Below are 13,900 nucleotides of genomic sequence, written 5' to 3'. Positions count from 1 at the left end.
GCGCGCGCAACAAAAGAAACACTACATACACCCAACCACGCACTCACAACTAGTGCCGCGCTGAGGACCGGACCGAGGACCGGTCCCACGGTCTTTTAGCTGTGAACCGTGGTCCAGTCCCAAAGAGGAAGACCGCCGGCGGTCCTCACTTCTTATCACCTTTCAACGGTCTCGCGCCATACTACTTCCCCAGCGATTCGTTGCCTCGGTCCTTTGCCTATCTTCCACCAATCACCACCCATCCCACTTAATTAATCGCACCCACCCCCCTTTGCCATACACTAAACGACACAGACGACCATAGAGGCAGACGACCACCTCCCTCCACTCCGCAAACCGCCCTTTCGTGTGTGAGATGGGGGGAACAGGAGGCGCACGCCTTGGACGATTCCATTATACGGGGTAAATTTCAAAATTTACTACACCATAATGATCGCAATGACAATGATCTATGATGAAGGCATGACCCCTCTTCTCTAATGGGTTATTGTTTGAAATGTATGTGACTACTAAAGATGTGTGTGTGTGTGTGTGTGTGTGTGTGTGTGTCGAACCTAGCAAGTTGCAAGTCTGATTTTTTGTTTTCTTTTGTCCATCTCTTGTCGCCACTCCTTTCTATCGCATTGTTGTCATTTAAAATAATACAATAATATTAAAATTTCGTTTGGTGTTTTAACTAATCAAGTAATATGAGTTTCATTAGTTTCTTCCGTCCAAAAAAACCAGTTATAACGTCTGTATTTTTAAAAGGTCCAATAGAATATTTGGGGACCCCGATAGCTCAGTTGATAGAGCACTCTCTTTATACGCAAAGGGCCAGAGATCGATCCCGGGTGCAGTCGATTTTTTTCTGAATCCCTGTCTACTCAGCAATGAATGGGTAGCTGAGTTTGTTAGATCTGGCGAAAAGTCACCATCGACCCCTCTTATCACATCATCCACCCCCTCTTATTATAACTTCACGTCTCTCTCTTACTCTTCAATGCTCGCTGCCTTCTAATGTGTGTGTGTGTGGGGGGGGGGGGGGTAGGAGTTGCGTGTGTGTATCAACGCCACGAACAACTCGATCAACGCCTTGGGCGATGCCATTATCTCCGTTAATGGGGATAAATTTCAAATTTTATTAAATTATCGAAGTAACAATGAAGTACGGTGAGCAAATAAAGAAGGCATCACCCCTCTTCTCTAATTAGGTTACAATTTGAAATGAGTGTGACTACTCCGTGTGTTTTACTCCTGTAGGCCACGGTTTTCATCGTGTAGCGGTCTTTAACGGTTCAAGAATGAACGGACCGGTCTAGAGACCGAGACCGGTCCTTGCGGTCTTCATTTCCCAAGGACCGTAGGACCGTGGTCCTTAAGCTTGCCAAGGACCGCCCCGCACTACTCACAACACACAATAAATAACACCTTATACACAACACAAAACACCCCATACACACACACACACACACACACAATCACACACACACATACACCACAACAAGAAATTAAATGGGGAGGCCTTCTGAAAGCTCCTACATCCCCAGTATTCTTTTTTTTTTTTTAATAATATTCTTGTATGGGGTTTGGGAGGGGGGAAACTTTTAAAAAAAAAAGTTTTCCCCCTCCCAAACCCCCTACTAGAACGGGAATACTGGGGATGTAGGAGCTTTCGAAAGGCCTCCCATTAAATGTGTAGGGAAAGTGCCAGAGGACAAAAGAGAATAAAAATTTCGCGGCGGCGATGGGGGCTCGAACGTGACCTGTAGCCCGTAACCTTCCGTCCGCCGGGCCGGGGAGAGCGTGACTCTACTGTATGAGCTATCCACCACTCCAAAACACAACACACACACACACAACAACAACAACAACAACAACAACATGCACACTTACATGCATTCATTATAGCACACACAAAAACACATACACACAATACAACACACAGAGATCGCACAACTCACACATCACACAAACACAACAACAAGCACACTAAGCGGCCCAGATTCTCATCCCACATCAATAATTGAACCACCAAAAATCTCAGTGTGACTGTGCTGCCTGAAAAACACGGTTCATTCCATCCAAGGCTACCTCTCCGCTCACATATTTTAACCAGAGATTTTTCCTCTTTCCTATTTCGACGATTTTAACAGAACCACCGTACTCTGAAAAAATACATTTCTTGAAATTTGGCCAGAAAATTCATCCTTCAAATATTTTCGATTGAAGTGACTCTCTCTTGTCAAAACCTGGCAGTTCGAAGAAGACTTTAAGGAAGTCCCAGGTTTGAAAGTTCTTAACAAAATGAGAGTCATTAATATCGATCGATTTTTGAAATATTAGTTTTCTGGCCAATTTTTATTTTTAAATATGTTTTTTTAAAGACTACTGCAGAGGGTTTACAATACAATAATACTGTATTCTTTATCTCAGTTTACATAACATGGACGTTGACCTCATTTCATTCAAACTGTTTATCAGGGTTTTCTGGTGCTTGCTGCGCATTTGTGACCATTCGCCTCAAAACGGTATTAAGTTGGGATGGTCAAGATGTTGAAAATTGAATTTATAGCCAGAAATATCAGACTTGTGTTGAGTTTGTATGTTTTATTGAGGAGAATGGATACCATTTTTTAGGGTGCTAATGCTAACGATTTATATTTGTGACCATTTTAACATTTAATTCGGCTTTTAAACATTTGATTCGTTCCGACATAACACCGTTTTGAGACGATGGGTCACATTTTAGGTCATTTCAGCGCCAGTAAAAGGAGATTAAAGGGAGAAGATGGGGAGAGTGCTGGGATAGCCTAGTCAAAACATTTACAATTACAATTAATTACCAGAGAAAAGGTAAGACAAGGTGGCGGGCTGGAATAAGGAACAGAACGATAATAATAATAAATAATAAATAATAATAATAATAATAATAATAATAATAATAATAAATAATGTTGTTGATAATAATAATAATAATAATAATAATAATAATAATAATAATAATAATAATGATAATAAATAATATAATAATAATAATAATAATAATAATAATAATAATAATAATAATAATAATAATAATAATAATAATAATAATAATAATAATAATACTAATGTTGTTGATAATAATAATAATAATAATAATAATAATAATAATAATAATAATAATAATAATAATAATAATAATAATAATAATAATAATAATAATAATAATAATAATAATAATAATAATAATAATAATAATAATAATAATAATGGTTGTAAGTTGTAACCTAGCTGTACCTACGGTATGGTAGGTAGTCTTTAGCAGATTTGGATTACTTGCCAAATTTTAATTGTTTAGCTCGGATTGAACCAGCCAAGCCGAGACGCTGGTCAGTGCTTATTTTTGATTGCTACCATGTATTGATTTCGATATAGTGAGCTCGACTTGCGATCAAAATATTCGAAACCTGAGATGGAAAAGAAGACAGATGCTCACCATTAATTGCTGGATTCAATACATATCTAGTATTGTGTGTTGACTTCCACAAATTACATTGTTTTGATTGACAAAATTGACGAGTATTTTACTGCAAAATCGCCAACCTGGCGTCATGCCTCGTCCTCGCCCCTGCCCGTGATAAGTGTTGCTGCTGACTTGAGGCTTGGGATCCCTTGTAAAGCTCATAGATCGCATAAAGTGGATCCAGGGATATTTGTGAACGAATTCAAAATATCTATTTCAAGTGCGGCTATGTGGTCTTGTGGTCTGACACTCGTTTTCGGATCGGAAGGTCCTTGGTTCGAGCCACGTTCGATGCATAGTTGATTCCTTGGAAAAGGCTCTTTACTCATATTCTCTCAGGTGTAAAATGAGTACCTGGCCGTTAACAGCGTTGTCTCCGTCCGAAAAAAAAAATGTAATATCGCCTAACAGGCGTCATGCCACGTCCTACATGTGAAGTGTTGCTGTTGGTCAGGGACCCCTTGTAACGCGCTTTGAGCACGTTTAGGGATATTGCTCTATATAAAAAAAGCTCAAGTTTTTGTAAAAGCTCATGCCCAAAATACCCACGTTGAATTAAAAAGATTATATAATTTATATTACGTACTGCCAAAACATGTAACAGTCTGAAATTTTAAACTATAAATGCTAAAGATATTTAATAATTTAAAAAAAAAAAACTACCTTGATAGGGAACTCTTTGCTTTAAAATATATAATAGTGACTGAGCATTCGCAAGATATCAATAATAATGGGTGGGTTTTTATGTGCTTTCATTTGTTTCTCCCTTTTTAATACACTCCAGCACGGTTTCCTCGAACACGGATTCCTCGAACACACGGTTTCTTCGAACGCGGATTCCTCGAACACGGATTCCTCGAACACACGGATTTCTCGAACACACGGATTCCTCGAACTCACGGTTTCCTCGAGCACACGGATTCCTCGAACACACGGTTTCCTCGAACACGGATTTCTCGAACAAACGGTTTCTTCGAACACGGTTTCCTCGAACACACGGATTCCTCGAACACACGGTTTCCTCGAACTCATTCGAATGTCCCGATTTTTTAAATTTTATTATTATTCTTTGTTATCTTTCCATTCCTTCCTCGAACTAATTTAGAGACGGTTTCTCGAACTAATTTCACCCAGCCAACTTCATAAAAAAAAAAAAAAAGAAAGAAAAACAATTAATGAGTTTTTTTTGTTTTTTTTTTTTCTTTTTAAAAATTTATTTATACGCCAGGTGATTTCAACCACTGATGATTTACTATGGCATTGACAATTGCGAATGTTTTTATCGTGTGTATCTATCTGCACTGCATGTTTGTGTATTGGTTAGAATCAGCGTGGGTGCGCAACTTGATGCGCGGGTTGACGGAGGCAGGAAGCAATAACAAACCCACATGGTTGCCATTACCTCCACCATCATTCTCGCTCACGGTTTGTGGAAAGCACTTCATTACAGGCACGTAATAGTGAATCTAGTTTTTGTTTTGAACATTTCTATTATTATTCTTTGTAAATTGACCCATATTAAAAGAAACATACAAACAAAAAAGGCATGACCAGTCACTAACAATGCCGTGTAGTGTGTAGACAGTAACACAGTACGGTGAACATGACTGACACTGGGATCGGAATGTCGGAACCCATGAGTCGTTCGCAACTCTGCCTCACGTACTCATTTAATCAGTCAATTTAATTTTTATTAAGCTTGCGTAAAACATACAAACAAAAAAGACATGACCAGTCACTAACAATGCAGTGTAGTGTGTAGACAGTAACACGGTACGGTGAACATGAATGACACTGGGATCGGAATGTCGGAACCCAGTAGTCGTTCGCAACTCAGCCTCGCGTACTCATTTAATCAGTCAATTTAATTTTCATTTAGCTTGCCTATTCTTCAAGTTTATGTTATATTCACCTTTTCTATTTAAAAAGGGTAATCCAAACAGACCATAAAAACGTTTTTATAATAAGCCGACTTCAACTTCCATCACTTACGACACGAACTTATTTTGGGTGTTTTTTTTTTTTTTAACAAAACCGTTTGACTCAAATTAAAGCTTCGGCATTGGATAAGGAGCGAGGTCCCTGTTGCCATCTTGCTTAGTTTATACAGAGACTGGGTTGCCACCTTGGCTGTTCTTGATAAATAGTAAAATAGTACAACCTTGTGCAATATGAGAGAGAGAGAGAGAGAGAGAGAGAGAGAGAGAGAGAGAGAGAGAGAGAGAGAGAGAGAGAGATTTTGAACAAAAAACGAATCTCTCTCTCTCCCCCCCCCCCCTCTCTCTCTCTCTCTCTCTCTCTCTCTCTCTCTCTCTCTTCCTATTTCATCTGTCACACCGTTTGACAATCTTCATCACCTGGCTCACTTGTACTTGTAATATCGGGTGTAAGGTAAAATTTTGAACAATTATTATTATTTATAAAATGCAGAAACTTTGCAAATAAACGGATAGACTAGATATTAATTCGATTCAACAAGTAGAACACAAAAGCGGAATTTGCGAATACCCGGTCCAGACATAAGTGTCGTGGTCTTATTTATAAAGTGCAGAATCTTTGCAAATAAACGGATAAAATAGAGATTAATTCGATTCAAAAAGTGGAACACAAAAGCAGAATTTGCGAATGCCCGGACCAGACATAAGTGTTATAGTCTTATTTATAAAGTGCAGAATCTTTGCAAATAAACGGATAAAATAGAGATTAATTCGATTCGAAAAGTGGAACACAAAAGCAGAATTTGCGAATACCCCGTCCAGACATAAGCGTTATGGTCTTATTTATAAAGTGCAGAAACTTTGCAAATAAACGGATAGACTAGATGTTATTTCGATTCGAAAAGTGGAACACAATAGGAAAATTTGCGAATACCCAGTCCAGACATAAGCGTCATGGTCTTATTTTAAAGTGCAGAATCTTTGCAAATAAACGGATAAAATAGAGATTAATTCGATTCGAAAAGTGGAACACAAAAGCAGAATTTGCGAATGCCCGGTCCACACATAAGCGTCATGGTCTTATTTATAAAGTGCAGAAACTGTGCAAATAAATGGAAAAAATAGAGATTAATTCTAATCGAACAGTGGAACACAAAGGCAGAATTTGCGAACAACCTAACACATAAGTGTCGTGGTCTTATTTATAAAATGCAGAAACTTTGCAAATAAACGGATAGACTAGATATTAATTCGATTCGAAAAGTGGAACACAAAAGCAGAATTTGCGAATACCCGGTCCACACATAAGCGTCATGGTCTTATTTATAAAGTGCAGAAACTTTGCAAATAAAGGGATAAAATAGAGATTAATTCGATTCGAAAAGTGGAACACAAAAGCAGAATTTGCGAATACCCCGTCCAGACATAAGCGTTATGGTCTTATTTATAAAGTGCAGAAACTTTGCAAATAAACGGATAGACTAGATGTTATTTCGATTCGAAAAGTGGAACACAATAGGAAAATTTGCGAATACCCAGTCCAGACATAAGCGTCATGGTCTTATTTATAAAGTGCAGAAACTTTGCAAATAAATGGAAAAAATAGAGATTAATTCTAATCGAACAGTGGAACACAAAGGCAGAATTTGCGAACAACCTAACACATAAGTGTCGTGGTCTTATTTATAAAGTGCAGAAACTTTGCAAATACAGGGATAAAATAGAGATTAATTCGATTCGAAAAGTGGAACACAAAAGCAGAATTTGCGAATACCCCGTCCAGACATAAGCGTTATTGTCTTATTTATAAAGTGCAGAAACTTTGCAAATAAATGTAAAAAATAGAGATTAATTCTAATCGAACAGTGGAACACAAAAGCAGAATTTGCGAACAACCGGTCCAGACATAAGCGTTATGGTCTTATTTATAAAGTGCAGAATCTTTGCAAATAAACGGATAAAATAGAGATTAATTCGATTCGAAAAGCGGAACACAAAAGCAGAATTTGCGAATGCCCGGTCCAGACATAAGCGTCATGGTCTTATTTATAAAGTGCAGAAACTTTGCAAATAAATGGAAAAGATAGAGATTAATTCTAATCGAACAGTGGAACACAAAGGCAGAATTTGCGAACAACCTAACACATAAGTGTCGTGATCTTATTTATGAAATGCAAAAACTTTGCAAATAAACGGATAGACTAGATATTAATTCGATTCGAAAAGTGGAACACAAAAGCAGAATTTGCGAATACCCGGTCCAGACATAAGCGTCATGGTCTTATTTATAAAGTGCAGAAACTTTGCAAATAAACGGATCAGATAGAGATTAATTCGATTCGAAAGTGGAATGCAAAAGCAGAAGTTGTGAATACTCGGTCCAGACATAAGCGTCATGGTCTTGTTTAAATGAAACAGTGCAATTTAAAAAAAATAAATGGTCATTGAGTAATTAAGCTAAATATGCGGAGTTCAAATAGATAACTTGATCTGTGAAATTTTTTATAATTAGCTGTTTTTATTCTCCATCATTTAGATTATGTGATTAAGTTTATAATTGAAATACAAACTTTATCTCACTTATCAATGTTTTGCAATAAAGGAGAGTGTGAGTGAACCTGTGCAAAGAAAATTATTTGATAGAGTGATATTTATCATGCTTTTCAGTTTGTAGTTGAATTCTAGAATGGATTCTTTATAGTTCTCATTGATTGTATGTCAGTATGTCAGTCTTTAGGACACCGATTACCCTAATGCGGCCACAATTTACAATGTGACGGCCACAAGCCCGTTATACGCAGAGTGGGGTATTGTTGTTTGCAAGTAATGCTATGGTTTTAATAGGATATCTGTCTCCTATTAAAATACATTCCTGTGTTGGATTTTGGATTAAATTCATTTCTTCTTCGGATTTTGGGATATTTAATTTTCATGGATTGTGATTGTGATTTTCAAGACTATTAATGTAAGCAAATGGCCAAATAGATGTTTTTATTCATTTATTCTTTTTTTTTTAGTTTTGTTTTGTTTTGAAGCATTAATTATAAGAAATAATGTACATATGCACTTATACACCAAAACTGCTTTCAACTACTTATTATTATTATTAATATTATTATTATTATTATAATATAATATAATAATAATAATAATAATAATAATAATAATAATAATAAATAATATATAATAATAATAATAATAATAAATAATAATAATAATAATAATATAATAATAATAATAAGTGCATTGAGTGAAATCCCAATCATGGTTGCCCAAATAAAACTGGCGCTAGAATCCCGACTACCTGTCTAAACGAATGTTGTTTGTACGATACATACTAACTACACGTTCAATATCGGGGGCAGAAAATATACGTTTGGTTTTATGAAATTAAAACAGTAGTCCCACATTGTTCTTTGATGTTATTTGTGGTTGCATTTGCTTTGAAACTTACACATTAATATATTGTGTTACATTGTTTACAAAATATTTCTGGTACTCGTATGCATGTGTAGTCAACGGTCAATCGTGTTCTTTATTATTTTATTATTAATTTTGGTTTGGCATCTTACATATGTGAATTTGACAGGTTGTTATGGATGGTAATTACTCGTATAACATTAAGTGATTTTTAAACATTTTTACGGCGTTTTAAATGTCTTAGGGGTGTAGGGTATGGAGGGAGTGGTAGTACCTTTCGGTGAGAGACAGTCGCATCTTCGAATGGTCAGGATCCACTGGTCCACACCTGCATATCTAGCTCATGTCTGGCTCCTAGAAGCTGTAGTGCACACAGCGGCCACACCCCTGGACCGGGTCTCGACTGACCTGCGAAACGACATTGAGTGACTCGCGTAGTAGGGTAGAATAGGTAATGTCTCACCTTCTAGTGCACAAAGTCTGGATATGGTTAGGTAAAAGTAGGCGTAGACAGCAAGTCTGTGGTAGACAAAGAGGCGCGTCTGAGACAAAATTAGATAGCGGCTACCACCGTGGAAAAGGGGGAAACCTTACCACGTATCATTCATAGTTAGTCATGGCTAGTCAGAGATATAGTGTTAGAGATGCTTGTGACGTTGGGACCCCTGCAACTAAGTATCAAGCTGTAAATATGTACAGGGAAGAGGAATTAAGTAATGTCCAAAAGATGGCACCTTATGACGTTTCTGGTGGAAAGCCCTCGGGAAAGCCAGAGACTGATCTACCTACCTTGAAGACAAGAAATGTTCCTTTAAAAATTGGCACGTGGAATGTGAGAACACTTGCTCAAGCAGGAAAGCTCCATAATCTAATTATGGAGGCAGAGGCGATGAATATGGATATCCTTGGTGTCTCAGAGACAAGATGGAAAGACAATGGAATAATAAAAAGAGACAGCCACACTTTTATTTACTCCGGAAATACTCAGCACAACAGAGGCGTTGGCATCCTGATGAAAAACAAAATTGCAAAATCAGTAACTGGGTATTGGCCCGTGAACGACCGCATCCTAATGTGCAAAATCCAAGCTAAACCTTTTGATTTAGTGCTCCTACAAATTTATGCACCAACGAGTGATCACCCAGATGAGGAGGTCGAGGCACATTATGAAAATGTAAACAAGGCCCTCAAATGCATAAAATCAAGTGACATTGTTGTCGTAATGGGGGATTTCAATGCGAAAGTTGGAAACGCAGCAATCTCACCGTGCATGGGAAGTTGTGGTCTAGGAGAGTCCAACGAGAGGGGTGAACGTCTGGTCCAATTTTGCGAATCCCACGACATGACCATAATAAACACCATATTCAAACAACCAAAGAGGCGCCTATACACTTGGAAGAGCCCAGGAGATATATACAGAAACCAAATAGATTATTTTCTCATCAAAACCAGATTCAAAAACTGTGTGACCCAATGTAAAACTTTCCCGACTGCTGACATTGGATCGGACCATGTTCCCATCATGGTGAAAATAAAAGTTAAATTTAAAATTCCCAAACAGAAAAGGGACGAATACATAAAGTACGACCTAGCTGAACTTAGAAACGAGGAGCTAAGAGCGAAATATGCTGTAGAAGTCGAAAATACATATTATTGTCTTATGGAAGAACAAGAAGACACAAATAAAGAAACAGAAGAAACGTATAAGAGTAGAATTGATAAACAATGGTCCTCTCTTAAAGGTGCAATAACAACTACAAACGAGAAAATGCTAAACAAAAAATCTAAAGAGGCAAAGAAAGAATGGATGACGAATGAGATTTTGAATCTTATGAGAGAACGGAAACATTCAAAGGGCACCCCTAGGTACAATGAACTGGACAAATCAGTAAAGAAAAAGTGTATCCAGGCTAAAGAAGAGTGGCTTGATGAAAAGTGCCACCGTATTGAGAAGCTATCACATGAGAGAAACCCTGGACCAATGTTTGCTGAAATCAAGAAATTCACATATAAAAACGCTCAATCTGGCGGTTGCTTCAAAGATAAATCAGGTAGACTCCTCTTTGAGGTGGAAGAAATCGCCAATAGATGGAAAGAATACGTGGAGGAGCTATTCAATGCGGACAGAGGTGACAACCATATACAGTCCTTTCTACGGGGACCCACAATCCTAAGATCAGAAGTAGAGAAAGCCCTATACTGCATGAAAACAGGGAAGGCAAATGGAATAGATGGGGTGTCAACAGAAATGCTGCAAGCACTGGGTGAATTTGGTGTTGATGTGATAACGGACCTTATGAATGATATATACGAGTCAACGCACATCCCAGAAGACCTTCGCACTTCTATCTTCATACTGCTACCCAAGAAAGCGGGTGCAATTGAGTGTTCGGACTACAGAACAATCAGTCTTATGTGCCATCTACTGAAACTCCTCCTGACAATAATCCTGAAAAGAATCTCGTCAAAAGTAGATCGTGAGATTTCAGAACAGCAAACTGGATTCAAAAAGAACAGTGGCACCAGGGAGGCAATTTTTGACTTAAAAATCCTGTCAGAAAAATACTTAGAGGTCCAAAAAGACATATATGCCTGTTTTATCGACTACTCAAAGGCATTTGATTCTGTTAGTCATCAGAAACTTATCCAGGACCTTGTGGCAATAGGTGTGGAAGAGAATGATGTGGCTCTAATCGCTAATCTGTACTGGCAGCAAAAGGCTCAGATAAAAGTGCAGGCAGATACAACAGATGCAATTGAAATCAAGAAAGGAGTGCGCCAGGGATGTGTTATGTCTCCTTGCTTGTTTAATTTATACACAGTCTATTTTTCGGCAAGTAGAAACAGCACAAGGGTTGAAGGTTGGTGGCCACAACATCAACAACCTACGTTACGCTGACGATACCGTCCTGTTGGCGGAAAGTAAGGAAGACCTACAGAAGCTAATTTCAAAAGTGAACGAAGAGAGTAAAGAAAAGGGGCTGTTCATGAATGCGAAGAAGACAAAAACAATGGTGATAACAAAAAAGAGAGAGCCCATAGACATAGATATAGAAATAGAAGAGTGTCCAGTGGAACAAGTAAAGGAGTTCACGTACTTGGGGCAGTTGGTAACATCCGATGCAAAGTCTGACAAAGAGATCAGGAGACGAATAATGCTGGCCAAAAATGCGTTCATGAAACTAAAGCCAATCCTCAATAACACAAATATCTCCATCAGAACACGAATGAGATGCACCAAATGCTATGTGTGGTCCATTTTATTTTATGGTTGTGAAACGTGGACACTAACCGCACAGACAGAACAACGTATTGAAGCTTTTGAGATGTGGACGTACAGGAGAATACTGAAAATACCTTGGACAGCAAGAAAAACAAACATCGAAGTCCTCGACCTAATGGGCCAAAAACAAAAAGAACTTCTTTTGACTGTGAAACACAAAAAGCTGTCATATTTTGGACATATGCGAAGACATGATAGTCTCGAAAAAAGGATAATGGAGGGAAGAATTGAAGGAAAGAGGGCAGAGGAAGACAAAGGAAATCCTGGACAGATGGCATCAAGGAAGCTACAGGACGGCGCATGGCAGACTGTAACGAGGCTGCAATGGACCGTGAAGGATGGAAGGCCATGACATCCGACCTCTGGAAAGAGATGGAACCCGGGTAAGTAAGGTAAGTAAGTAAATGTCTTTCTTGCATTCATTGCCGAGCACCTCCACTTTTCTGTTACTATTTTAACGATCAGCTGATTTTCTCTTGCCTCCCCTTTAATTTCGCGGACTTTTTTCAGAACGAGGCGTGGGAGTGACTAATACAATATGATTCACATACAGGCACATACAGCCACTTACACACCCCATCGTTCTTTCGCATAACCGACACATCTCCGCTTATTCTTAGCATTTCGCCACTAGTTCTATTTTCAATGCCACGCACCATGATTGGCTACGACGTTAAATGGACGTTTTTAACTCGCTCAACACTAACACCGTCTATATCCGTAGTTTACCCGGGATTACTTTCACCCCATGCCTGTTTATTACATTTTTATGAGACAAATTTTAGGCGAAGTATCAATGCCATTTTTTCCCCGTTTTTACATGTTACTGGTAGTTGAATAAAATTATCTATGTACATGCTCATTTTTTCCAATTATAAAAAGTAGCAAAAATCTCTAGGATTGAGTGAGTTAAGGACAAGTGGGCTATCCCAGATTTTTTGGCTTTTTAAATAAGTACATAGGGGTCAAAAGTGGGCGTTGCCCAACCTTCTGAAAAGGTTTTGATCATCAATTTCGTTTATTTGCTTCGTTATCGGTATGAACTGCCTTGTGTTTTAACCTAAAACACAATGTATACATAAGTGTAAACGGGATAACCCTTCAAACATGGCTTCAACACGAGATAACATGTCGAATTCACGACTGAATGAAGAAAACTCCCTACCAAACAACAATATCATCATAAATCAGGTAATCTTTTGCATTTCAATTGACAGTGTAATGTGTTTAAACGCGTAAAGAATATAAATTAAGGCATTAAACATGCATTTAATGTAGGAAAATTGATTAAATTGACTTCATGTGTGAGAGGGACAGCCCATAAGTTCGTAACAGACATTTCCATGTGTAAGATGGGATAGCCCCTTTAACTAGGAATGGCCCGATGTCAGTGGCGTGGCATGATTACAGTGTAAGGTGGTGCCAGAATCAGAAGAAATAAAAAATGACTTAAAACAGACTATACTTTGTAAATACAAAAGAAAGAGGAAAAAAAATTAAAGAAAAGACTTACTCAAATAAATAAGTAAGAGGCGATATATAGCATTTCTCAGTTTTATTTTATTTTAAATGCTGTAATCCATTTTTGAAAGATGGAAGCGGTGCCAGGCACCAAATCAACCAAAATAGCCACGCCTCTGCCCGATGTGAAAGTTGGGTGGGATAGCCCCATTATAATGTAAATTATTTGCTCAGTGATGTTGTCTAAATATGAACAACTCGGTCAGCCCATTTGTTTTAATAAAATAAGAAAATTCTGTGAAGTATTTGTTG

General features: G+C 37.9%; 1 protein-coding gene across 1 annotated transcript; it reads left to right on the top strand.

Annotated features, from left to right (window-relative positions):
• The first annotated feature begins 9,460 nt into the window (after positions 1-9,460).
• LOC144960073 (uncharacterized) lies at positions 9,461-13,809 on the top strand. Its single transcript, XM_078893023.1, has 2 exons — positions 9,461-11,125; positions 13,720-13,809. The coding sequence occupies exons 1-2, from the start codon at positions 9,461-9,463 to the stop codon at positions 13,807-13,809; spliced, it is 1,755 nt and encodes a 584-aa protein (XP_078749149.1).
• The last annotated feature ends 91 nt before the right edge of the window (positions 13,810-13,900 follow it).

Source organism: Berghia stephanieae, chromosome 14, assembly GCF_034508935.2.
Source record: "Berghia stephanieae isolate SIO BIC M18660-M18661 chromosome 14, UCSD_Bste_1.3, whole genome shotgun sequence".
Classification (NCBI taxonomy): domain Eukaryota; kingdom Metazoa; phylum Mollusca; class Gastropoda; order Nudibranchia; family Aeolidiidae; genus Berghia; species Berghia stephanieae.
This window is presented reverse-complemented; position numbering and strand designations above follow the sequence as displayed.